The 27,478-nt window shown below is 49.5% G+C and overlaps 1 protein-coding gene across 1 annotated transcript in view; it reads right to left on the bottom strand.

Moving 5' to 3' along the window:
• Positions 1 to 27,478, bottom strand: part of RASSF7 (Ras association domain family member 7) — a 33,227-nt gene that overhangs the window by 2,802 nt on the left and 2,947 nt on the right. Inside the window, 2 exon segments of the mRNA XM_050335661.1 lie at positions 13 to 917; positions 1,142 to 1,295. Coding sequence (XP_050191618.1) covers positions 13 to 917; positions 1,142 to 1,244 — 1,008 coding nt within the window. The 5' untranslated portion in view covers positions 1,245 to 1,295.

The raw sequence follows: 27,478 nt of genomic DNA, 5'->3' as shown, positions 1-27,478 counted from the left end.
AGTCCTATCTACCTGCAGGTTCTTTTCAGCTTCCTCCAGGGCCTTCTCCACACTGGCCAGGTTGCTCTCCAGCTGGGTGCCTTGCTTGACCTTGGCCTCCAGGTCCCTTTTCATTTTGGTGGCCATGTCCTCCAGCTCTATGGGGCTGGGCACAGAGATCTCCTTTCCCCTTTTGGCCCTCTCAGCCATCTCCCACTGGATCTCCTCCTGCAGGGCTTCAGTCCGGGCACTCAGCTCATAGATCCTCTGGGTGTACTCCTCCAGGCTGGCCCGCAGGCTTCTAACCCGCTCCTGCCGCTCTCGCTCACACTCCTTTTCCAGTCGGAGCTCGCTCTGCCAAAATTCCTCCTCGCCCAGCTCTGTCTCATTCCTTCGTACCAGTTGTTCCAGATAGAGGATCTCATTCTCCTGGCCGGCAAGCCGGCTACGCTCCCAGAGCCGTAGGTCCATTTCAAGGGTGTCCCCATGGGCCTCCAAGGAATGCAGCTGCTCCTGCTGCTGCAGCACCCTCCTAAACAGCTCCTCTTTGGAGGGCTGGACAATCCCACCACCCTCCAAGTCTATTCCTTCCCGTGTTTGGTGCCTCCATCGGCTCACGGTGAAGGGGTCACTGGAGCCTGTAGGACCCAAGTTGAAGGTCATGGATTTTTTTGGCTCCCGAGAACGGGGTGCATCCATGCCGGTGAGCCTGGGCTTGATGGGCAAACTGGCCCGGATGAACGTCCTCTCAGGAGCTTGCGGAGCGCCCTCCGAGGAGGGCCGCTCGGCCATGCTGGGGCCTGTCCGCCGCAGGATGAACTGCACATCGTTGGCGTACTGCCCACACTTGGCCAGCGACTCCAGGGGGCACTCCAGCGGCAGCAGCTGCCGCTCCTTCTCCCGCAGCTTCTGCACCAGCACATAGCGGCCCGTCTGACCTGCCGGGAGGTGAGCACATCGTTTAGGGAAAGCAGTGGCCAGCACTGGTGTGCTGAGGCTGCTGCCTCACAGGCAGTGGCTGGCGGCATCCCCACAGCTGCAGAGCAGGACCCCCACCCACCCAAGGTCTCCCTTTCACAGGAAGCTCCTGCAAATGGGGCAACCCCTTGGCAGATGCCCCACCTGCAAAGGGACATCCCCCCAGCAGATGGAGATGGCTCACCGATGGCCCGTGCCAGGGCAATGACCACTTCTTGGCAGGTAGTTTGCTCTGAGACACCGCACACAACCCTCTGGATCCCATCCACCCAGACCTTCAGCTCCATCCCCACGGCTGCCGGGCCTCAGGTGCACTGGCTCATTGCAGGACAGGCTGCCTGTGGGACGAAAAGAAACCAGGTTTCCATCCCAAGCCACTAACAAGGAATACAAGACACTTGAAAAGCAGTGTCATTAAATCATCATCCCGTGGGTGAATCTTAGACCAAGGCTCGCTGCTGCCCTGCACAGATTGCATTTTTGTTGATGTTATTAAACACTGATATGATATTCATCTGCAAAGAAAAAGAAAAATAATTTTTTCCCCTCATGTCTGGGCAGTGGGTCCAAATCTTCCTGTGGTGCGGAAGAGATGGGGTTTGTGAGACTGCATGGTGTTCAGAAGATGCCCAGGTTATTTCTGCTGCGAGCACAGACTTTTAATGGGTTTGCTAGACTTTTACTGCAATTTCTCTGACAATTTGACAGCATGGCACAAGAGGATTTTCCAAACAACATTGGAAAAGGCAGAGAAACCACTGGCTGCCTGCTTTTGCAATGAGATTTTGAGGGAAGGTGCAGGTAATGCACATTGTAATCTATTTACATTCATCTCAATTTGTCAGAGAGGGATTAAGAAATTAAAATAATGCCTCTTTCTGCACAAAAGCATGACCAAAAGTCGGGTTTGGGAGAGGGATCCAGGCATGAACACCCATTGTGAAGCCCAGGCTCTGACAAACACTGTGGCCTGACTCAACTCCAACCCATCAGCTACTTCTAGCTTAAAACAACACCTGTTAGCCTGGGCCCACCCAACTCCTGCCTCTTCAAGCAGCTCAACAACTGCAATGGTCATAAAATAAAAAAAAAATTAAGCACAAGCTGTAAAGAACTCAAATATTTGAGCTTACGCTGTTTTCAAACACTGCACAAAGATGTATCTATTTTCCTCTTTATAATACTGCTTTTAGTAGTATCAGTCCTGTCTGAAAATCCTGGATGGAGGAACATGGACAGGAAATTTCCAGGCCTTCTGTCCTGAGGGTCACAAACTGCTTTCCCAACCTCACCCATCTGGTTGCAGCCCCTCCATCCTGAGCTCCAGCTGTCCCAAGTTTGCAGCAAGGCTGTGAGAAAGCTTGAACTCAGGTTAAACACCCCTTCTCCATTATTTTTTTTTGCCTACTTGAGTAATCAAAGGCGGGGGTTTGAAGAGTCCCATCTCCAGTGATGAGGAATTTTTAGTCACGGTGTGAGAAAGGAGAAAATAGGGAAGGCATGTCTTGGTGAGGCCGTTCCCTACAGGTGCCGTGTCCTGTTGGTGTCCCCTCCCTGCCCACCTCCGAAACACGGGCACAGAGCAGCGCAAATACCTCAGCGCTGAGCTCATGTTTGCCTTGGCTGAGCGACCGGGGAAAACCGGTGGGGATGAAGGGCATGCTGGGTTCGACTGACCTCCCTGTGGGCCCCAAACCACCAAAATTTACACGATTTGACCCAATTTAATTTTAAAGTTGGGTTTTGGCACTGCTCCCCCTGTCCTGCGTATTCACGGCTGCAACCGTCCCCTGGGACGGAGCAAAGTCCAGGTGTCACTGCGGAACCACCCAGCTCACCCTGAAACCATTGCTGTACACTAACAGACACACCTCAGTCTCCCCCTCAGCAGCACCCTAATGCCAAAATCAGAGAGGCAACACATCGCAGGGAGCATTATCCCCCTGCTAGGCACCCAGCTAGTATCAAATCCTGCCTTCTGTGCCATGACCCGGTAAGGAGGCCAGGAGCATAAAATTAAGAAAAATAACCCAGCTTGTTGAGTCACGCCACACAGTCTCACCTTGCCTGAGAAATCCAGTGGTTGCCGAACGCCGTGGGCTGAGGAAGCAGGATGGCTGCCGGCACACGGGTCCCAGGCACCTGTTTAGGTTCAAACCCTGCACCAGCCTCTGGCCCCGCCTTGGCTGGCGCTCCCGGGCAATCATTTACCAGCAGTGGCACACCACTGCCAAAAAGCTGGGAGCGGTGGCAGCCAGCTTTTCTCCTTGTGTGAGAGAAGCCCCCACAAAAAAGCAGCCAGGGCATTGTCCTTGCTGCGTCTCTCCCTGTCACGTTCCCCAGCACCCCTAAGTCCAGTCGATTTTATTGTTTCCTCAGACCTTTGCAAGCACAGGGAGTCCCTGTTAACTAACTGATCACTCACTGTAACAACTGGAGTTTTTGGGAGTCATTGTGCCCAGCTCACTGCCAGACACAGGATGTTATCTGTCCCCTTGAAGGGGGTGCTAAATAGAGCTGGGAGCTGCTCCCTCCTGCCTTCCAAGGGAGGATCAGCTCCCACCCAAAACCAGCCTGGCTGCCCTCTTCCTTCAAAACCCTGGGCTCACAGGGGAGCTGACAGGATGAAGGTTCATCCTCATCTAAGGTAAACCTCCAATGCTCCTTGCGTCCTCCAGTTCCTGCTCGGGAGGGACATCACAACCTTAACACAGCATCTCAGTCTCAATATCCCACCATGCCAGTATCACCCCAGTTCAAAAAATCCCACCAGGCAAAAGCCTTCACCTCACCCCCAACAGTGGCTGTAGCCCACCCAGCTCTTTACCATCAGCCAAAAACACCCAACAGCTGGGGGACAGTCTCATTGCTCCGCTTGCAAATACGACCCTCCTCTTCTCAAGCTTTTCTGCCAACCACCTGCATTAACAGCGGATACCTTTGTTACACCACCAGGTAGCAGAAAAAATAGGCTTTTCCTTGAGCAAGAACTGCTTTTCTTGGGGAAGAGCAGCTTCTGGACGGGAGGCAGGTTTCCAGCTGCCTGTTTGTATTTGCCTTAGGAGGTCACTTTGATCACAAACCAGGAGTGCAGGCAGCTGCCAGGCCCTGCTGCTGCCCCAAAACAGCACCAGGGAAGCAAGCAGGTGGCTGCAGGTGCTGGGACACGTGATGGCCACTCATTTTATTCTTTTCCCCACCACTCCACCACTGTGGATTTCTAAACAATTTTTCTTGGAAGCAGATTAAAAAAAAATGACTAATTTTTTGCTCCCGTCCCCATGCGATAGGTCCTAAAATTGAGAGTAAGGATGATTCATACCACGACTTCAACAGATTTCCTGAGAGTCGGAATTTCAAATGCCGACACAAAAAAAAAAAGAAAAAAAAAAGAAAAAAAGAAAAAAAAGAAGTCTTAAATCTTGCAGCTTTATTTTGTTTACTGGCACTGCTGTCTCCCAGCCTCCCTGAAACTTTCAGGCCAAAGGAAGAGGAGATGAAGCAGCATTTCTGCATGTGCAGGAGAATGAACATTCTGCTCCTTCAAACTGCCATACCAATGGCTGCTGGGACTCACCAGGGCTTGATGATCTCCCTGGATGTGAAATAATACATGTGTACTCACCCTCCCACCACCAATTTGCAGGAACACCCCTGCCGTGTTCCCCACAGGGTCCTTCAGAAGCTGAGATAGCACCTTCCAGCCAAGGACCGCAAGCACTTTGCAAGAGCCCTTTCTACCACATTTTGCCACACACAGGAAAAAAAAAATCTGGTTCAGAGAAAAAACACCCATATTGCACTCAACAGCAAAGCTAGCCTGCAACCCAAATCCCAAAGCATCCCAAAGACCTCTACCAGAGGTCCTAACAAGGACCATCTGGGACGAGCATAAAGGTTTTGAGATGAGCATACTGCCAGCACTAAGGTTCCACATAGTTCTGCGGGTTCACTCACCTCCCTAACTATGTCTATTCCCTAACTATTCCCTGGCAGGAAGCTGGGTACAGGGCAAGGTGGCAGGAGAGCAGGACCACAGGGAGAGCTTCCCAGAAAGTGTAATTAAAACTGAGAAGAACTGAGACCAGCCTTTTGGGTCAGGGTTTGGGCTGGGGCTAGAGTCATAAAGACGTAGTTAATAAAGATGTATTTGTACTTGAGAGCAGGCTGTGATGAGCCTGTCATCTATGAAGCACCAAGGTGTCTACAGGGAACAGCAGCTCTGCATCCCTTTGGATACACTCCAGGAAAATGATGGGGTACTGTCAGTCATTTTATTCCTACTATGAACTTGACCTTCTTGCTCCTCTCCCACCCAATGCCAGGGGGATGCTCACCCCAGGCACACAAATAAAAAATAAACCAATACATGAGAAAACAGCAAGCAGGGAGGGGAGGGGTGGCCCTGTGCCACCACCCTCCATGCTGGCAGGCTCGCCGTGACTCACTGCCCTGGATCAAGTGCTGCGGTGACGCATCCAGCAGCTATTTAATACTTCCTGAAGTCTCGCACTGCCTGAAGCACCGGGTCCAGCTCCTGGGCACCAAAGGGAAGAGACAAGTACTTGCCCGCCTGCTGAAACCTCTGGTGGGGGAGAAGCCTCCCTTCTACTCAGATGTGGAGAGGTGACCCAACACCGAGAAGATCCATAAAGAACCAAAGCCTCCTGACAACACTCATCCTGCAGCAGGTTGGAAGGGATGAACTGCAGTCCAGGTTTCCTTCCAGACCATCAACAGTGTCTTCTTGCCTCGGGTCCCTCTTTCGGAGTGGCATCACCTGCCCTCAGCTGGGCTGTTGCAGGGATCAAGCAGCTCTGCTGGGCTTTCCATGCCGTGTCCATCCCAGGCCAGAAGGTGATGCCACAGTCAGTGCTGACACTGCTGGCACGTCCAGCACTGTGCAGAGGTCAGCCATGGCAAGGGTTGATGGTGTGGCGCTCCCAGGGCTGGCAGTTCTCATGCTGGGCAGAGATGACCATTGACATCTCTGAATGAGCTGTCTGTGCAGCAGACCGTGGAGACCGCTGATGGTCACTGCCACTGCATCCCGGAGCAACAGGCAAAGCCCTGCCTACAGCGACTTGGTACATGACCTTTCCATCGTGCCAGCTTGTCCTGAGGATGCTGGCCCCAGAATCCTGAAGGAACACATCCGCTGGCCTAGTGCAAAGCTGTCAAGAGGGCCACCTATCAAAGAGGTCGTTGTCTTGTCCTTCAGCACTGGGGCCATTGGATTGTGGGCAGGACACCTTCACAGGGCTCCAAACCAGAGCAGCAAATGGGTTACTTCAACCCAGCACAAAGCATTGACAGTGGTTAAATGCGCTCAAGAGATGACAAACGAGTCCTACCAGAGTGGTCACAGCCCAGAGAGGCAGCTCTTTATCCATCTGGCGTCACAGGGAAGGTGTGCAAGCGTTACTCACCCTTCAGGCCTATCGAACCCACCAGCTCTTACGCAAGGCAACCACAAGCACCCAGGAGCAAGGAAGCAGCAGTCATGGAGCTCTAATTCACACCCAAGCAGCTTATTTAGGGGTGGCCATAATAGCCCCCACATCCTTGGTTCACCCATCATCCCCCATCCAGCTCCCCAGTCTAACACGATGTGTCTGATAGCAAGCCCTAAAAATCAGCAAATTACCGAAATCAGTAATTTAACCTGAAGGTGCAGTTTTACCAGAGATGTGCAGATGGACCCCAGCCTAAAGGCACCCACAAGCTCTGTGGCACTTTGATAGCAAGCAGTGCCTTGTGTGGGCATCCTACAATGTGTAATGCACATTCGGCATCTGCAGAAGTGTCATCCATGTTTCAAGGGCTTTTTGCACCCAAAAGACATCAAAGAAAAACTATGTCCCGTGGCACTTGCAAGCTCAAGAGCTGAAGCATGACTTGAGCCTGAAGTCAATAGACCACCACCAAAGTCCCCTGGCAGCCCAAGGAGGACAAGCCCCACGCATGAGGATCTTGCAGGAGCTGCCCAAAGAGACAGATTTCTGGAGAGCCATAAGCACTATGCCAGCAACCACCCATTAAAAGAAAAATAGAGGCTTGGAGATTTTCTGTTCCACTTCCTCCCCAAAATTACAGACCCACACTAACACATCTGTGGACGCTGGCAACGTGGAGCAGGGTAGGAAGAGTCAGGGACAAATCCTGCCCAGGGCTGTGACACAGGATGGGGAAGGTCCTCGGGGTGATGGCCTCTGGCAGGGATTTAGGGGAGGGAGGCTCATAACATGGCTGATGTCAGACACTCACTCCATCCCAGCTCCACCTGTGGGGATTTCTCTCACCATTTCTTTAACCCAAGCTTTTGGGTCTGCTACACCATCAGACCCACATGAAGGCTTCAGAAACAGTACTGGGAAGAAGCCAGGGAACTTCTTTATCCCACCCCTCCTTAAACAAGCTAAGATTTATGTGCATGGCTGGCCAGCATCAAGAGCCAATTCAAGGATCATAGGCAGTGATGACATTTCAGGGACAAAGATGAGCCACCTACCAAAAGCTCATTATATATTAAAAGCATCAAACACCACGCCCCCCTGCACACACTCACATTACAATGTTTCAGCCTCGGGAGCGGAAGGATCATCTTTCGCACCTTAACGCATCGCATTTCTCCCTTGCAGCACTAATGGTTACTGTCCATGGGGGAAGAAGAGCTGGCAGGGCTGGCTAGTGAAGTCTGCTGTAAACACGAAGGTTTTCAAGGGAACCATTAGCAGCACCTGCTATTCCTGTAACCATTACTATCCCCCTCAGACCCACATGTGAAGAGTGACTTCATGAAAGCAGCTGAAAGTAAATGCATAGTTTCTTCTCAAGGGGGAGAAGCAAAATTAGCAACAATGTGCAGATTAGAGGGGAAAGAGGAAGGGCTTTTGTACTGCCATGCTCTTTTTTCCTTTCTATTGAGCTTGCCCTAATGCCATGCCCAGGATGGGCTGGGGAAGTATTTAGGTTTGCAGCTCCCAGCACAGAGGCAGGGCTAGGTATAGGTATTTTTGGGCTCTAGGCTGATCTAGATTAGGTTCATCATCTTTAAGGGATGACTCTCAATCCAGCTCTGAAAAGGCTAGCTCTGAGGAGTATTTGCCAGACCATCTGCACAGAAACACAACCCTGGCACGCATATGCCAGCAGGTCCAGCATCTCTACTGCATTCATCTTCCACAGCAGTCATCAGTGAAAGCGTGAAGCAATTTGTGAACATTTCCCTATTATTACACACAGCCCATTCCCCCAAGTTGGACAAATATTGCAAATCTAGAGATGCAAGAGCCTGCTCAAGCCTTGAAAATACTCCTTAGTACACTCTTTCTCCTCCCCAGCCAAAGAGGAGAGAGAAAGAGAATTTCCATTCCCCCCGCTTGAGGGTGAGACACATAGGGGGAAAACCCAGCCAATGAGCTATTTGTCCCAATGGCTCCAGAAGAGCCAGAAACAACCCTCAAAGCACAGCTTCCTTGAGATGCTCACTCAGTCCAGCCCAGAGGACAACATGCACTTTGGCCAGTTACAAGGCAAGTTGAGACAGACACTCTCCCTGTCTCCTCTCAAATTCATCAAGAATTTAATTTCCATAGGATTACAGGAAAATTCAGGCTCTGCAGCTCTCCTCCAAGTAGGACCAGGGAGACAAAAAAGCCAAACGACCTACAAATATTCTCCCTCCAACCTGCCTTCCAGCATCCTTCAGAAAAGCTGGTGTCAGCCACCAGCAATTGTCTTTCCATTCCAATTCTCATCTTACAGGAGATGGTGATTAACAAATTAGCAAATGCACAACTAGGGATAAACCTCCCAGATTTTATTTTCCATTTCCAAAAAAATTTGCAGTTTCCTACCCTGCTTCATAAAGCAGCCACATGTCAAGGACATGCTGCTGGGTCTCCAGAGGAGAGGATGTACTGATGAATATGCAGGTGCATGCTGTCATGGATATTTATTTATAACTTTATAGGATTGAAAAGGCCTTTAATGACCATTTGTAGAGAGCTGAAAAGGCTCCTTTCCCACACACACAGACACAAAGACAAATAAACAAGAGAACCAGAATTAATCCAGGCTGAAACCTTTGATAAGACACTTGGGTATTTTAGAAGTCTCTGCTTTCACACTACCTGGTTAATTAGGTGGAGGTGCTATCAATCCCACCTAAACCTACTCAGAGATAATAAACTCTTAGAGCACTAAAATTATGGCATATCTCTGGAGAGGCAACTCATTCTGGGACATCAATCCTGGGGTACAAACCACTGTCCTTCAACAAGTGATAGAGATCATGGCCACATGGCCTCTGCTGGGAGGCAGAGGACCTTTGGCTGAAGGAGTTTTGATGCCAGCAAAGGGCTTCACCTCCCTCTCCACATGTAGGTCCAAACACTGGCAGTCAAAGGCTCTACCAGCACTCAGTGATATTTGAAGGACTAAGTGGGATGGGGAATTGGTGCCAGGGACTGCACCAGCTCTCCTGCCTGTGCAGAAAGGGGGACTCAATACAAATATATTGTTTTTTCTGAAGCATTTAGGAGCTTAATCCTCACACAACTAACGCTCACCTGGGTGGAAATATGTCCTTTTGAACTTCCTACCCCAACTTCTTTATACTCCCGGCAGGTCATTAAAAAGCCAAGTGAATTCAAAGAGGGCAGGACCAAATCCAATGTCGCAGCCTAGGCAATCCTTGAACCGCAAAAAAGTGCTCCAAAAATGCTTGAGAAGTAGTTTTGAGGGACAACTCCTCCTCAGCATGCAGCATCTCAAAGATTCAAAGCAATGTTTCTAGTACATCCACTCCTGGGTCCCAAGGATGTTTCCCTTTCAGACTGGGAAGAACAAATGTCCTTTTGCTATATATGATGCTGAGTTTGTAAGATTTTTAAAAGACTAGAAAAAGCAATAGAAAAGGTCTTAAAAACAAACAAACAAACCCCTACAATCCCCCCAAACAACTACAGGAATCCTTTCTGAGGTACAAATGCCTATGCAGATACAGCTTTTATTCCCCATTGATGGTGGGCAGAAGGGAACACCTTGGACCAGGTATGATGTTTTACAATCTTGTGCCCAGGCTGGGTTAGCCCTGGGAAAGCCTCACAGATCCACTCCTTTGGGATAGGACCCCAAGGACTTGACAAGCTGCCCTGACTGAGAAAGCCCCATCCCAGAGGAATCAGGGCAAGGAGAAGAGGAAGGAGAGACAACCTCCCAGCAAGTCTGGGAAACACAGACTTTCTATAGGATCAAACCATTATGCAAACACCTGGGCATACTGGTCAAAGGGGCAGGGGGACCATGAGCTGCGTTCTGACAACTGAGCTGTCCCTCAGAGAAGCAGGGGGTGTGTGTGTGCGTTCACATTGCAGGAACCAGCCAGCACCAATCACAACATGCAAAGAGGTAAAAGCCTGGTGTACCCAGCATTCCCACCACAGGTATGTTTGGCTCTTTGCAGAAAGGAGTGCTGACACCTCCAAACATTGCCAGAACTTGGAAAAGAAAATAAAAATTGGCAAGTGAAAACAGCAACCACAAAGCCTCCAAAAAAACCCAAAAAAACAACAAACCAACCCATCTTTATTCTTATCTTGAGATGCCTATGGTGTTTATCCAACCTGCTGCACACCACCAGCTGCCTCAGGCAAGCATCCAGAGGCAGAGACCAGCTCCCTGCTGCACACTCACACTTCCTCGGGAAAGCAACGTTCCCAGCAGGAATCATTAAACCAGCAAGAACCCTTCAAGTGTTCTCCCTGCAATCACACAGTCAGACGCTTTCACAACAGCATGTGGGTGCCAATGGCTTCCCTGGGCTGGTAGGAAAAGCAGGGAGCAAAGGGGAAGCTGCCACTCTCTGGGCATCTCTGCCAACACAGTTACTCTCCTACAGGGTGCTCTATGTGCCTCCAAAGTCCCCGCTGTGCTCAGGAGCATAGTGCTAGGTCTTAACATCATGTAGAACATCCATGGGGGATTCTGGACCCCAAAACTCTTTTGGGAGCACTGTGATATCCCTTCATCAGTCCTCCCAGTTACACAGGAGGCACCTGGGAGGGCTGAGCACGTGGCTCCTAGGACAAATGGCTTCAGCAGGTTCTGTGCTGCAGCAGGGTTAGGAAACAGCAGAGAAAGCCTTCCCAAATTCAGGTAATCCTCAACTGCCCACAAGTTTCCAGCTTAAGGCTGATCTAACCATGTGTTTGGGTAAGAAGTGTTCCAGGTTATTTCTTCAACCCTTTTTTTCAATCATTTTTTTTGAAGCAACAAGTTATTCTAGATGACTAGCCTGAGGCAGCTGGAAGTACCCCAGCCCTCAAGAAAGTGCTGACTCCAGTCCACAAAAAGCCAGATAATCAGCCGCTTTTAGAAGCTCATGAACTTGGCATCTGAAAAATGGAAGGACGCAAAAATATTAGCAACCATTTGCAACAATAGGATTTTGTTAAAAACCTTCAGTGGAGACATGCTTATGCCTTAATTTGACTACACAGGTTTACAAGGGCACAGACAAGTTGGGACAGATGGAAAAACATCCTTTAAAAAGATGCTTTCAAAAACAATGCGTACACACAGAGCTGACACTTAGTGTCCCCTCACATCTTTATTTAATCTTGGGCACAGAGCAACCCACTGTCAAGCAGCACCTGGACTTCTTCCTAGCTCACCACAGCACATGACATCGCAAGACTCCAGAAAATACTCTGCTCTGAAGCCTTGGCACACACATCATGGCCTCCCAGCCAGGGAGGATTAACCCCTTGTCTGGGTTTGGTACCAAAGCATCACCCCCATAGCACATGGAGAAACAACAGGACATGGGCTTGGGTCAATTCCAAGTCACCACTGGAGGTTTTTCGTATAGCAGAAGACACAAACAAGACAGGACAGAGAGATACTGAAAAACATGGATGAGATGAACCAGTGAGTTCAGATGGAAGCAGAGGCACTCAAGCAGTATTGCCCTGCAGCACGTGGTGATGGTGAAGGCAAAACAACACAAATCTTCACTATGGAGGTGGACAACGCACACACTGTCAGAGCACACCAGCTCCCACCAACCCCATTTAACATCCAAAATTCTTCAGCACAGAAGCTCCTCTATTTGTTTGGGGCAGTAAATCTCTGCATCTTCAGCAATTACACCACACTACCTTTTTTGGTCAAGTCATATTTCCAGGAGCAGGGAAGCCAGGATGATTCAGGCCAGCTGCTGCAGCACCACTTGGGCCAGCCGCCACCCAAAGGTTTGGTCAAGCCTGGCAAGCTCTCCAGCACCCTCACTGGGGCCTGCGGGTATCCAAAGCTACAGAGTCACTGAGCATAGCCATAACTCACTTTTTTGAAGCATAAGGGGAAAAAAAAATTAGAATAAATTAAACTTAGTTCTTAAGTTTTATTATCTCAGGGTGAGATGGTTGCTCAGGTCCCCCTCTTCAAGCCCTGGGTAGAACTAATTCCTACGTCTCATTTGCAAAGAGACAAGAGTTTTGTATTTTAGAGCAACTGCCACCCCCTTGCTAGGAAATTTCAAAGTGCAGGACCCCCAGACCTGCAGTGCTCGATGCTGTGGGGTGCTGGGCACCCACAGGTGCTGCAAGCTGTGCTCCCTGGCCTCTCAGCTTTCTATGAAATGGTGGAAGAAAGGCTTTAGGAAGATGTAAGCACTTGTGTGAGCTTTTCGATTTCCGTGCCATTTCCTTCAAGAGGGTGTGGGGAAGCCAGTGGAGCTATGGGGAGAGGGAGGCCAGGCACCATGCTCAGACTCTCCCAGCAGATAACTGGGATGCAGGAGGATTCCTGGCATTCCAGCGGCACCAGCAGAAGGTAAGAATGTCCGCCCTTCCCCACAACCCCTTCCTGAGCAGACATCACCGGCACTGACCGATAAGGCAGGCAAGCAGCATTTGGAAACGCTTCCCACTCCTACCCACTGCAGATACAGCATGTGCACACGCATTTGTTCTCTTCTCCCTAAGAAGAGCTGCCATTCCTGCCGTATGAGGAGTGCAACACCACACAGCTGCCACTCGAGGTGAGCTGACTGGTGTGTGCAGCATCACTGTCCCATCCCAGCGGGATCCAGCACCCTGCCATTTGACAGTGGAGCTCTGGCATTCGTGCTCCCACACGTTCCAGGGCCCGGTGCCTGCCTGGCAAGTCTCGGCAGAGCAGCGGGCCAGGGCCCGCCAGCGTGCCGTTAACACCAGCATCCTTGGGAGCTGGCCCTGGCTCATGGCGAGGAGCAGACAAAGCTCCTGTCCTGCTTCCCGGACCATTTCTCACTCGTTTCCACCTGTTTCTCCCTAATTTCCCCTGAGATCAGCCATCCTGAGGGGAGTGCCACATGTTGTGCTGGAGGCAGCCCCTCTGAATGAGGGGTGCATGGCTGTGACCGCTTCTTCTGCAGAAATACCACAGTCAAACGCACATTTGGGTTGCTAACCTGCAGTTAAAAAGTGCTGTTGCAGGGCAGGGAAAATACAGGGAGAGGAGTTTGGTATCCCGTCCCCCTCCCTCCTCCTCCCCGCAGCAGGCCACAAGTGGAGTTACGAAACAACCTGCCAACCTGCCGGCAGAGTTCACAGAAGGCATCAGAAGTATGCAGCTGGAGCCTGGCTCTTATCGAGGAATTTAACCCCTTTCCTCGGGGAGACGGAGACGTCTCTGAACGGAGAAAGGACGGATAGCTTTGTCCCAGGGATGCAGATCGCGAGGGGAGGAGGCTCCTGGCATGTGCTGCTGAGACCCCACGCCGCCTCGGCTACTCCTCCGCTGGGGGCTCTTGGCCAGCGTTTTCCGCGCTAAGCGGGGCCGGGATGCTGCTCCGCCGAGCGGGGCCCGGGTGGCCCATGCCGGTGTCCAGAGCTGCTGGGGATGCCCGTGCCGGTGCCCGGCTCCCCGGACAGGTGGGAGGCACAACCACCCGGCGCTCGACCGACCGGGACACGGCCGGCGCGGCACCAGGCAGGTGGCACCGGGGCTCGGGGTCTCGCCAGCGCCGAAAGCCGCTCCCAGCCAGCCCAGCCCCGGCTCTCGTTACGGGATCCGGGGTTCCTGCGGCGCCCTGCCCCAAGCCAGCCCCTCGCCGCCCCCACTCCACTTTGCAGCCCCGGGGGGTTGCCCCCCGCTCCCCTGGGCCCTGCCAGGCGGGCAAGGCGCCGGCTGCCCCGGGGACGGCTCTCCCCGCGGAGATCCATGCCCAGCGGCCCCGCCGCAGCCCCCTCCCCGGGGCCGCTGCCGGAGGTGCCTGCCCGGCTGCGGAAGGGCAGGGCCGCGCCCCGGTGCTGCAAAGCAGCGGCGGGCACTGCCCGGGAGGCCCGGCCCGGCTCCACCGCACCGGTGCGCACTCACCTGCCGCCGGCCCGGCCGCGGACCAGCAGCTGCGGCTCCAGCTCCTCTCCTGGGCGGCGGCGGCCGCTCCGCTCCGCAGCGCGGAGCCGCGCAGACCTGCCACCCTGCACCCCTGCCACCCCTACCACCCTGCCCTCCGCGCCCCGCCCTAGCCCGCCCCTGCCCCGACAGGTGAGCCCCCGCCCTGACAGGTGAGCCCTGCCCGCCTCTGCCCCCGCGCCCCAAACTCACGCCGGGGCCTCGGCTGTTTTTTTTAAAAAAAAACAAATCTGAAATTCTCCTTTTTTTTAAAAAAAAAAAAAAAAAGTCTTAAATTCTTCTTAAAACCCACCAAACCAACAACCTTAAATTCTTCTTTCTTAAAAAAAAAGTCATAAATCCTCTCTAAAAACGAAGCAAAACAAATTAAAATTCTCCTTTAAAAATAAAGTCTTAAATTCTGCTGCTTGTTTTTTTTTAAAGTACTTATAAATTCTACTTTTTCCCCCTAAAGTCTTAAATTTTCTATTAAAAAAAAACCTTTAAAAAAAGGCTTTAAGAAGTATTAAATTCTCCTTTTATTTAAAAAAGTTATTAAATTATCTTTTTTAAAGAAAGTCTGAAAACATTATCATGTTTTTTTAAAAAATCTCTTAAAATCTTCTTTCTTAAAAACAAACCAAGGAAAACCTCACTGTACTTCTCTATCCCTGACTCCTGGCCCCCCTCCCATGGAGCCATATGGGCGGGCTCATTCCTGGCTGGAAGCGCTCAGCCTGTCTGACAGCAGGACCCAGACCTCCACCTGTCCTGGCAGGTCCCCAAGCAGAGGAAATAACCCCTTTTTAGAGAGGAAGAGCTTGGCCTGGCCCAGGAGGTGGGTGCAGCCCTCGTGCCCTGTGCCCTTCAGCCGGCCAGGGGCTTAGAACACCCTAAAACCGCAGCAAGACAATGGGAGGGAGACAGGTTCAGCCGGTTTTGGAAGAAGCAGGTGCCTGATGCCGGTGCTGGAGGCTTTGGAAACTTTTCACCTCCTCCCTCTATTTGCTTTTTGAGCTCCCAAAAAACCCACCTGAAAGCTTCCCCTGCCTGGCACACCAATGCCCTTCCTCCACAGCCCACTAAGCAATGGGGATGGCTGTGATGGCATCAGCCTCAGCATCCCTTCCTGGTGGTCTCTACCGGTGAAGTGCTCCAGCAATGCCTGTGCTGGTGCAACCCCAGTGCCAAGCATCTCCCACAGTGAGGCACACACACGGTTACGTTTATGTTTCTTTATCCAGAATCTCCTGTGAAATGTCCTACCACTCATGAGGAAGGATGACCCCCCCATCAGAGCCTGGATCCTGAGGTGACCACTCCAAAAAGAGATCTCAGGGTTGCTACTCCATCACAAAATGTGTGTTAATTTTAACTGATAGTCAGAAAAACCCCATCTCATGTGGACCTTATGATATCCTTATCTAAAGTTTTGGATATCCTTAACTACTCTCTTCTCCACATCCAAGCTGCTGGGACTGGGAGGTGATGCAACACACAAGTACGTAGCTGTCACTCGGCAGCTTTAATTGGGTTTTTAAATGAAGTTTTCTGTTGTTCTGACATATTCCTCATAATTACGATCTCCTAAAATCAGATAATACATCTGGCGCTCCATAACACAGGCCATGCCCTGGAGACCATGCAGCGCAGGAGGAACAAAGATCTATAAAAGAAAACAACAAAAGCTGTTCTCAGGAGATACATATCTTATTTATTAGCTTGGATACTCTTCTGAGATCCTAATTAGACACATACTGAGGAGAGGTTCATTTGCCACTAGTGAGGATGGTTGTCTTTCCTTTATGAAAAAGATTTTGTGTTTCAAATCTTTCTATCTTTTGCAGGTTGTAAAAATGTTGGAAATTTCTTTTCACTTTTAAAGGTAAAGCTATTACTATGAAAAATAATATTCTAACTCTGCACCCACATCTTCATGATCCCTTGATTCCCCACCCTACTAAGAGTTCTCCACACCTTCCATCAGCCACGATGGATGAAAGTGTCCAGGGTATAGTTTCACACTGGTGAGCTCCTCCAGCCTGGCTCATGGACCACCTTCTCCAACCATTGCACTGTCTTGGCCCACCTCTGGATTTATTCCTAAAGGTCCTGTGACGTTGAGGCCATCTTCAGAGACTGACCAAGGAATAGTGACTGAACTGATTTCTAGGTTTGGGCTCACTGGTTCCTTGCTGGGTTTTCCAAAGAAGTGTCTTAAGAGTTTTGAAAAGTCACATGGTTCTTGTGCACTGAGTAGCCAGGCTGCTTCTGGGAGGAGAGTAATGCTGTCTCAGCATCCTGAGCAGCTGAATCATACCCAAGCAGGTCCTTTGGTCTCTCCAGCAGCAGATGAGATAGTAACCCTATCTGAGTTTCCCCAAGGAAAATGATACTGTCTTGCTGCTCTCCTTAGGAGCACGAGAAGCGTCCTTGTTCTGATGCTTCCTAAGATACAGAACATGTTTGCACAAAAAAACCCTCATGAGTCCAAATGCACTGTGTGCAAGCAGCAGGTCACCTTTCAGTGACCAGCTATAGCCTCTCTTGATAGAGCCTGAGACAGCCACCCGAGCCAGCTCAGACACAGCAGTGCTAACCTGTGCTAACAGTGTGTGGTCAGCATGGGGCATGAGGGGAGGCACCGGGATCTGCAGAGCTGTTGGGTTTCAGGTTTAGGCACAAACCCTCTGAGCTGTTGTTGCGAGGGCAGACTAGAGGAAAACTTCTTTTTCAGGCCCATCTCTAACAGGAAAGAGGGAGAAGCCAGATTTTCAGAGGTGTCTCCACGGGAGCTGGATGCAGTCAGCATCATGGCTGTCAAACCTTCCTGCCAGCCTGAGGGTCGTCTGTTATTTTGCCATCTCCCAGCAGGCACCGGAGGCAAGAGCTGCAGTCCCCCTCCCTCTGGGGCACAAGGGCTCTATGGGCCCCATGCTGCTCTCCTCTCCTTCTCCCCTTACCAGGGACTGCTTAAGGCCTTGGGAATGTGCCTCCAGATCCTGTGAGCCTCAGGAAATTTTTCAGTCACTATCCTTTCCTGACACAGCCACAACATTTCATGTGCCTCAGGGAAATTACTCAGTGCAGCCCTTGCCTGCCTGAGCATACAGAAGGGCATGTTTATCTCAGAAGATGAGTTTCCCTCTCAAATAAAGACAACCGCCCCCAAAATCCCAGCATTTCCAGCAAAGCCCTGGCACCAGGAGAGAAAAGTGGCCGGTACCATATGGCATATTGACTTTCTCTTCCAGCAGACACCCTCTACCTCAAGAGCCGTAATTCAAAGCGAGAAGAGAGGACCTATATATATGTACATATAAATAATATGTATAAATAATACATATAATTACATCTATATAAATATAGATAAAAATATTTATATATACACAGGAATACTGACTCCTGTTGCTCAACATACATTTTTAGCAGTGTTAGGAAGTGCTCATTGACTCTTCCAGTACTCTCAGGACTTTGGGTAAGTTTGAAGGGTATGAAGTTTTTCCAGGTTTCTTTGGAAGGTCAACCTGCAGTTGATTGTCTGGCAAGGGTTTTATTATGCAACCATACACTGTTTCAGTAAGAAACAGAAGATGCTGCCTCAAACGGAACAAAAACGCTTCTCTGGAAGAATTTTTTCCTCTGTTTCTAGGACAACAAGAGACATGAGAAAGAAAAGATGCTGCAGCATCACAGGAAAGCCGAATCGGGGCTCAGCACCGCAGAGCCACTGCAGCTGACTGCCAGTGTACTACAGGCTGCACCCCATCATTTCCACCCGCAGCCCTGCTTGGGTTAGGGCTTGCAGGATGGAGAGGCCTTCGCCTGGTGGGTAGACTACCTGTTTTCCTTCAAGGGCAGGCCTCCTGGCCTCTGAAACTGGATACATTTCTTGTCCTCCTGCTTTATTCAAAGGAGCATTTATTCTGTTTCTGCGGCAGGCCTGGAAAATTTGCTCAGCACTTGTCTCCTGTGACTGCAATATGAATCAACAACAGCCTACAGGAGTGTGGTCCGAGACAGTAAACTTTTTGGCTACATTGGTCTAATGTGTTTGAATTGCCCTGTGTAGGCATACAGCCCCTTTCCAAAAGCACTGACAGCCACTGCAAGGTCTGCACGTGTCTCTCTGCTTTCCACACGTGGAGCGGTGGGAGCTGTGAAGGGAGATGACCTCCAAACAGTCTCATGAAAAGTGGTGTCCAGCACATTCACAGTACAAGATGAATATGAGCCAAGCAGAAAGGCATTGTAAAAACCCATGATAGGGTCAGACCCAGAAATCTCAGGTCCCTACATCCTCCAGAGACCTGCACTGCCTTGTCTTTGCTAGAATGCCTCTTGCAAAAGGTCTAAACCAGTAAAATCCAGCTGCAAAGTGGAAGTGAATTACTCAAAATGTGGGGCAGAGTTCTCACCCCTTTTGCAATAAAAAGTAGAAAAAAAGGGATTTAATTAGGTTGGAGCTCCTGCATTCCCATCCAGCATCCTTAGGGGAGAGCATGGCGGGGTCATTACAACTTCACTGCCATTCCCCACTTCAACACTGAGTTGAGCTGCGTGACACCAGGAATAGGGGAGGAAGAAGCAACTGAAACAAAGGTGCATAGGAGTGAGAGAGAGAAAATGGACAGGAGAAACAGGAAGGGGAAAGGGCAACACTGTCAGGAGGACAAAGGATGCCCGGGCACATCTCATAAGATTTTAGTTCCCATCCAGGTGCTGCACAGAATTCTGAAGACCTGCCTTTAGCCGAGGAAATAGGCTCATTAATTATGGCTGTTGAGTATGGGAATGCAACAGCTCTTTGCCATTCTGCTGCTCAGGGAGCCTGTGACCCGAGCCGTTCAGGTTTCCCAAGCATTTAGCAGTGTGGTCATGCTAATTTAGTTCGGTTTTTCAACTGAACTTGCGGGGAAAAGTCCTCTTCTTCCCAGAGGCATTGAAAGTTTTGACCTCCTGACCCTCCCTTTTACTAGGAGGTTCAAAAGCAGCATTGCAGCTGTTAAAGTTTTTCTTCATGCCTCAGTGATTCTCTGATGGGGGACCAAGGCGGTGTTTATCTAGGCTCGACCTCTCTTCTTTGAGCCTTGAGATGTCTCTTTCATTCAGTGCTACAGGCAGGGCAGTGCTGGAAACCTCCCTGCCTTGCCATTCGCTCCCTCCCTGTGTGCAAACGCACCAGTTCCCGTTACTAATCCATCGCCCACCAGGAGCTGGGGTGCCCGGCACTGATCCCATTTGTCCATCACGCTGCAGATTCATTTACATTTAATCCACCGTGACTTGTCTATGAAACATAACCCTCCTGCTCTGATGCTGGCATCCATTTGGCTTCCAAAAGTCAACTGTTGGTGCCTGAAAAAAAAAAAAAATAACCCCCCTCCCAGCAGGCCATGACTGGCCTTGCATGGACCTCCAGTGTCTCGTCCTCCCCTCTGCTGCCAAGGCTCATTATTTGGAGAGGACATCCTCCACTTAATTTACCTCTTTGTCACACATGTATCTGTGCAGGCTCCCTTTGTCTTAAGGACCAATATCCATCAAAGCACGTGAGAACAGGTTTAAGGTGAAGCATCTTGTTTCAGGATGTCGCTCACATCCCCTAGCTGAGACCTTGGAGAGGGATGGCCTGATTTGTTACTGTTGTATCCTGGATATTTACTCACAGCAGCCCGATTTTCAAGGTGATGGGGCGGTGCCTTCTGCTTCGCACAAGTCTCACCAGCTCATCTCAGTGCTGAAGCATTAGGTTAGGATGCAAAGTGAGGTGTGAGAAGGCGGGAGAGAAACCCTCTCTGAACTGCTAGTCTGTAGAGCTGTGGGATTAACCACATGCACACCAACAGATTAGGGTCATTAACGTAGTCATTAAAAAAGGGAGAGTCCTACTGTGAATAATGACAAGTGCTTCACACTGGCAGGTGCCTGGTCCCTGTGGTGGAGGCTTGAAGGTGATGAGATAGACATGAGTGTTGCAGACATCTCCAAGGCAGGAGCAGTCCTTACCCTTTTTACAGCTCTCCTGCCACCTGAAAATAGTGGTAAGCACAGAAACGTGCACAGGTGAGGGGCTGAATTACCCTGGATTGTGCTCCCAGTGTCCACACTGCAGAGCCATCTGCAGAAAGATGCTTGTGGCAGAAGCTGGGATGAGGGTCTGCATCATGGGCTCCTGCATCCCTGCTTGGTTATTATCTCTTTAGGTGAGCTCAGCTTCCCTAGCTGCAAAGTTAGGATAATGTTTACTTTGCTTCTAGGGGTGTGGAGGAATAATTAATTAATGTTTATGAAATGCTTTCAGATCCCTAAACGAGAGGGGTGAGATAAGCAGCGAGGGTTCACGAGGTAGGTGCAAAGCGTTATGATGAATTATTGGGATTCAAAGGTAAATTACTGTTATTGCTGCCTAATAAGCAGACATATCCATTAGCCTCTGACAATCTGATTTCTAACTCTGTTAGCTCCTTTTCCCCTCCTTCTTCTCAGCAAGAACGTGGTTTCGTCTTTGCTACTCATACCCAGCTGACCATAAGAACTCGATAGGTCATATGGGCTTCAACCAGCTTGTTTCTTCAAACCGTGTGGTTTCAGGAGGTGTGAATGCCCAGATATAATCCCACCCCTCAGGTGGGCTGGAGAACATGCCCTTGTGCATGTCCCTGGCCTAGCCTTCGCTTAGAAAGGCTTAAATCCCAGGAAAGATCTTGCCCTAGTGAAGGGTAGGAGTGCACAGGGGCAGTGACACAGTGAACAGGCTCATGGGAGATCAGAAGTGCTCTAAGCTGAGCTGAAAACAGTCTTTAGGCAGTTTGGCCATCTTTGCCTGGAAACCAAAGTGAACCTGACCTGTTTTAAACCAGTGTGAGTAATGTGAATCCCAGCCTGGCATGAGCAGGTTTTTCTGGTTCTTGCTGCAGGTTTTCCTCCTCCTTCCCTGCCTGGGCTCCCAGTTTCATGCTGGGAGGGCACCTGAGCCTGGCACAGCTTCCACCCTTCAGGATGCCTTTTCCTGCTCTCTACCTGTGCCATTCCCATTGATCTCTAATTGCTTTTCCAACACCATGCCTCCGAAGCCACCTGCCAGCCTGAGCTCTCAGAATCCCCCACACTACACACAGCCAGCCCCTCATCTCCAGCCTCACTCAAAACTTTTTTAAAATTTTTTTCTATTTTTATTTTTCCATGGCTAACATTAGGGTTATGTATTAAGACCCCAGTTCAGTAAGATAGTTACACCTGGGCTGGAACCCAACACTAAAAGACGTAAAGCCCTGCAGGATTTAAGCCTGAGTTTCAGTCCTGTTGAGCCAAAGGTCTTTGGTGAGCAGGGATGAAGGCCTAAAATCACTCCATTTCCTCTGTGCCTCCCTGGAAATTCCAGTCTGTTGGGAAAGCAGCCAAGCAGCTGTCTCTTTTAAAAGTACAATGATGATAACAATAGTTGATTAAGTCCTAAGTGGATCCTATATGCACCTGAAACACACAAATAACAATACCTAAACAAAGAGGAACAGAGATTTTTTTTTCCCCCTTTGACAAAATTTCACAACCTGTCTTTTAATTTTAAAGATAAATTGTTATTATCTTCAAGGCACTGGTTTCTTATTAGCTATTGATTTCACTTGAAGATATTGGCTCTGCATGTCCAGAGTACTCAAGTACGTTAGGTCATGTCAGCTGGAATTCAACTGGGGAGCCAAATAAAAAATAGTATTTGATGCCTACATGGTAGGACTGTATTCTTAACCCAAGCTTTTCTAGTAACTACATAAATCATGCAAACAAAGTCGCTTTTCCATTTGTATGTTAGCAGCATGACTGAAACAGAAATATCATCCAACAGATGCACATTCAGCATGTATCTTCCTTTCTATTGGGAAGTCAGTAAATTGGCTTTTGCTTCCATAATGCTGAGCTCTTGGCAATTTCTGAGCACACCCGTACTCAGCACACAGCAGGCAGCTCTAATAACAGGCGACCTAAGCAAAAAGGAGGATTTAGACTGCCCTTGCTCACCGAGATTTTCCAGCTCTTAATAGTCAATATTTACCTTCAGGCTGTGGGTTAGTCAAAGAAGTCAGGGCAGCCCAGCACAAGCAAGGCTCTGCAAGTGGTGCTCATCTCCTGCACCTTGAGTGAACCAGCATAGTCCCAAAACACACTCTACAACCCTGGGAAGGACATGGCAGAGCATGTGTAGTCCCCTCCCAGCGGCTCTCTGGCAGGTCCTGGTTTTTTGTATCATGCATCCCCCCTTTTACCACCAGGCATGGGAAATATGCCTGGCTGTCATTCAGAGAGAGTGGAAAACAACTGAAAAGCCAGAAACTTTAGACAGGATGAAGCCTGGGCTGTACTGCCCTCAACAAGTGGAGTTTTAGAAAATACCACCTTTGTGAAACCAGAGAGAGAAGACAATACAGAGGGTGGCATGGGCAATGAAATATGTATGTACCTAGGACCTCATCCAGCCCTCTCCCCGACACTGTACCTCTTGCCTTTGCATTCAAGGGGCACTGGATCTCATCCAAAAAAGATGCAGGGGAACAAATGTAGCCCTGGCAACACCACTGAGGACAGGGAAGAACAAAGAAGACCCCTGGGCTGAATTGGTTTCCATTTTTAATCCTTATCTATACCCATCACCCCCATGCATGGAAAGAGGCTTCTCAGCTGTATAGATTTGCATTGCTATGGGAGTTTGAAGTGATAAAACATTTGGCCTGCCTATTCAAAAGCAATTAGTGATTCAAAGCAGTGTGAGACATCTTAAAGGGGCCTGGTTTTCCAAGAGACAGGTGCTCTGAGCTGACTTTAGGGGAAAATTGAGTTTTTTAGAAAAAAAGAAGTCATGGGCTGCTTGAAAATACAGTTCCTTCAAGCCTTAGTAGTGAAAAATAAGTATTATACGAAAAAATCCAGTTTAGGTTGGTAAAATCTATGAAGAGGTGGGAAGAAAAGGCTTGATTTACAGTGCTGGTAGAAGTACTGTTTATCTATCTATTGAACTCATATAATTTATATTTTCGTGTTACAGGTTTCCCCTCCACCACCACGAATAATGCAGGCAGAGCCATCTCCCACTAAGGCTGCCACCCCAGCATTCCTCTCCCAACACAACATCAGCACTGAGCCAGACTTTCTCCCTAGATCTCCTACCAAGAGAGGAGGTATTCTTTGAGCATTGTTGCTGTTGGACTTTTAAATCTACCTAGGCAAAAGGGCAGCTTTCCAGCCTTTAATCTGTCTGCAGGGACGAGCACATCCTTGCTGCCACCGTTGCAGGGCAAACCCAGCGAAGAAATGAGACCTGCACCACAGCTGTTACGGTCTCTGGCAGGATGAAAAGCCCTGGAAAGGCAGCCCAGGGATGACTAGCTCTCAGGATCTCTGGGAAAAGGCAGGAAAATCCATGCCAAGGATGAGTTGACTTGTGCGGAGATACCAGGGCAGGACGAGCTGTTATATAAATGTCCAGTGCAGAGGAACATCCACTCTCCCCAAAAGGATTTGTTCTGTGGTGTCCTCCCCATGCAGTTCCTTTTCTCCCTCTATCAGCAGGAGACATAAAGAGGCTCCTGCAACAGGCAACTGAGGCTTTTGCTTGGTGCTATGGAGGCTCCAGCTTATCTCTATCCCCATGCTGTCTAGTCATGCTGACAAAACTGCTGAATTGCTGGGTTAGGGGGAAAAAGGGAGGAGGAAGAGATTTCTGACTTCCATCTGGAGGCATCTTCCCCTCCCCACTGTACTGTGTACAGCACTGGGGCTCCCTGCAAAAGCATCCTGGTCAGCCAAAGTTGTTTCCACTACATGTGCCACGTTGCCCAGGGGCTGCTGCTGGGGCTGTGCCAGGCAGAAATCAGCAGAAGAAGACTGCAGGAAAGGGTAGGGCTGAGTTAAAAAAAAAAAAAAAAAAAAGAGGATTTATTCCAGAGACCACTTAAAAGCTAATAGGGCAGAGGGCCACAGCTGGCAGGGGATGCATTTTAAACTGCTTTTTAATCGGAGAGCAGGTATATCCATCACCATCTCTAACATCTGTCTGGCAAGCTGGATGGGTGGGGGCAACAATCTCTGAGGCTGTTCCATGCAGACTAACTAAGAGGGAAACTAGGCAGCAGATATATTCAGCACCCCTCAGGGGTTTCCAAGGCAAAGCACAGGTTGTGAGCAGGTGCTGCTGGGCCCTGGCGAGCAATGGAGGAACACCCCCAGGTTGTTCAGATATCTCCCTTTCCCCACAGAGCTGAGGAATCAAATGCTCACTGAGGAAAAATGCCCTCCACTACATGCAGCTCTGCAGGGCTTAAAGAGCATCTTAGCTGCTCAGCTCCAGACCCAGTGTAGTGTGATTCAGTATAAGCCTCCATGCACTTCCACACATATGGGGACACCTCCTACCCCAGCAGCTTTCAGGCTGGAGAAGACTATTAAAAGGAGAGAGAAATAATATTTCTTCCTATTTCCCAAACGTAAAATGAAATTATGAGATCCAGCTTAAAACTAAAATAAACAGCACACAGATATCAGTCTGCACTTTTAGGCACTCAGATGTCTTCTTTCAACTGATCCTGACCGATTTTTGCCCAAGCTTTAAAGCATCAAAGGCAGAGGTGCAAACTGCAGCTGCTTTCCCTGACCCAAGGCTGCCAAACCTGCACTTCCCTGCCCATGCCGAAATCTGCTGCCATACTTGGCCAAAACAAGGGGCCAGACCTGCAGACCTATTCCAGGTGCTCTTCAGAGTTGCTATACCTGCAAGAACAACCTAGATTTAAGGCAAGGTCATGAGCACATGTGAAATGCAAAAAGCAGCAGTAAGGCGAGAACCACAGGTGTTGTGGAAAAGGCCCAGGACACCTGTCTGGGGCTGTTCTCAGCAGGTCCATCAGCCTTCATGGTATCTGCTGGGTTTCTTGTCTCCCCAGCAGTAGCTGTTTGTGTGGATATCTCACTTTTCTTCGCACATACAGATGCAGCATCAGGTTTTAACTCCCACTATTGCAAAGACACGTGAGAAATGTGACCCTGAAATGCTGCAAAGGTTCAGAAAGTAAAGCACACTCACAATTTACTTATTCAATCCTAAACTCCGGGGCTGTGCTGCTTTTTGAGTTGACAAACTGGTGTGGGACAAATGGGGTACTAAAATGCCAGAGGTTATCCCCCAAATCAGGTGTCAGAGAGGATAAATGGCAGTTATAGGAAGAACCTCCCTAGATCTTATAGGACCCTCAAAGTCATCTAGCAATCACCAGGAAAAACTCACCAGACAAGAGGAAGGAAGAGGCACAGCAGAACCAGTAGGTCTGGAGGTGATCCAGAAGACCATCTCCAACCCACTGCTGGTACCCACCATTCACTCTCTCCCAAAGGAAATTTCCAGCCACTCGGGTTCACTTGTGTGACAAGTTTTTCTTCCCCTGCCTCTGCTCAGGTGTGACTGTATCATCTGCTTTTCAGCCAAGAGGATGTTTCACACTGCAGGATCCAGAGACAAGCCTTGTAATTAGGATGTGGGTGCCACCCACCAGTTAATCCCTCCTCCTTACTCATTGAGCCTGGGAAATATGTAGCCAGGTTTGTTTATATTGCCCATACAACTTATCATTTGTTCATACTGCTTTATGTCTTCAAAGCACTTCAGAAGGAGTTTTGCAAGCTTCTCCCCAACCCTCATGTGACAAAGGATTTGGAAAGGGGATGGAAGGGGAGCAGGGAAAAGGAAAGGAAAACAATTTGCCCCAGGACAAAGAGAGTTGGCTGTAGAGCTAGGATCAACACCCAGAAGCTCCTGCCTCTGAATCTTGTGCTCTGATCTCTGCCTGTACCTCACTATCTTCAGGTTCAAAACTGGTATTGTGTAGCCTGGTGATCATCTTGGTACCAGAGAGCAGGTTTCAAGGAATTTCCTTCAGCCCAGCACTCCTGTGGTCAGAGCCACTGGCCCTAGTGGTCCTGGACCAATGATTAAACTAAAGAATTTCAAATATCTGGCAGTGGTCAGTAAAACCACAATCAACACGTTTTCCTTATCAGCACTAGAGGAATGACATTTTCATCATTCCTATCAGCCAGTACCTGGAAACATCTGGCCCACTTGCCCAAAATTCTTAATATATTGATAACCCTGCCACAGCTTTACTATTGGTACTCCCGATTTGCAAAGCCCCTTAAATCATTGCTGGGGCAAGAGGAAACTCTCTCCTGGGTGGTCCTGGGCCCACAAATTACTTATTTTCTCCCCATCACTGGAACAATCTTGTACTGGAGTTTGTTTTGCTGGTTTTGCTGCAATTTTTCTCTCTTGCTACAGAGGGAAAGGAAAGCTCAATAATTTGGAGAGAAGAGACACACTCCCCATCTTTGTCTCTTAATCATGAGACAAAATGAAAAGGTTCGAGCAGATAAAGGGCCATTCAACCAGAGTGCTCCTGGTACCAGACCCATCTGGTGAGCACCTCCCTTGGGTAAGGTGAGAGCACCACTATCAGCCCCTTGGTCCTGCTGGAAAAGCCCCTACCTAAACCTGCCATTTGCTCTCCTCCTGGCAGTGTTTGTCAAGGCCCCTTGCTTTGCTTCCACCCTCCCAGCTGTAAAATAGATGTAAGGCATCTTTCCCAAAGCCCTCCAGGACCTGATGATGAGGACTCCAGAAGCATTAGAGTACTCTAATGTCACCACTGCTTTGGTGATTACTCCTTTCTGGGGTAGGAGAGGGTGGCAATTATAGGAATCATGTCTTCAGCCCTCTCCTACAGGAGCGGGGAGGGCACAGCAATTTTGGCTTTTCCACTGATGGGTATGCAGGGCAAACAAACACAAAGTACCAAGGCTGGAGACCGCAGGCACTGGGGGTGATGCAGCACCTGAGACAGCCTCCAACACTAGGACTAGGTGGGGAGTACCAGCTCCACGCACGTGCAGGCTGAGTAACATCCCAAGGAACCCAAACACACATGGAGATGGCTGGGACTTGAGAAATCTTGCCCAAGGGCCAAGGGGACTCCAGTAAGTGACCACACAAACTTCTGTAGATCCCACATTCATAAAAAGTAAAATAATGTCTCCTCTTCATAACCTTGTTAATGATGTCTGCTCTCCTAGGAACCAGGATTGCTTGAACCTCATG

This window comes from Myiozetetes cayanensis, unplaced genomic scaffold (assembly GCF_022539395.1).
Source record: "Myiozetetes cayanensis isolate MyiCay16 unplaced genomic scaffold, myiCay2020 scf6-25, whole genome shotgun sequence".
Classification (NCBI taxonomy): domain Eukaryota; kingdom Metazoa; phylum Chordata; class Aves; order Passeriformes; family Tyrannidae; genus Myiozetetes; species Myiozetetes cayanensis.
This window is presented reverse-complemented; position numbering and strand designations above follow the sequence as displayed.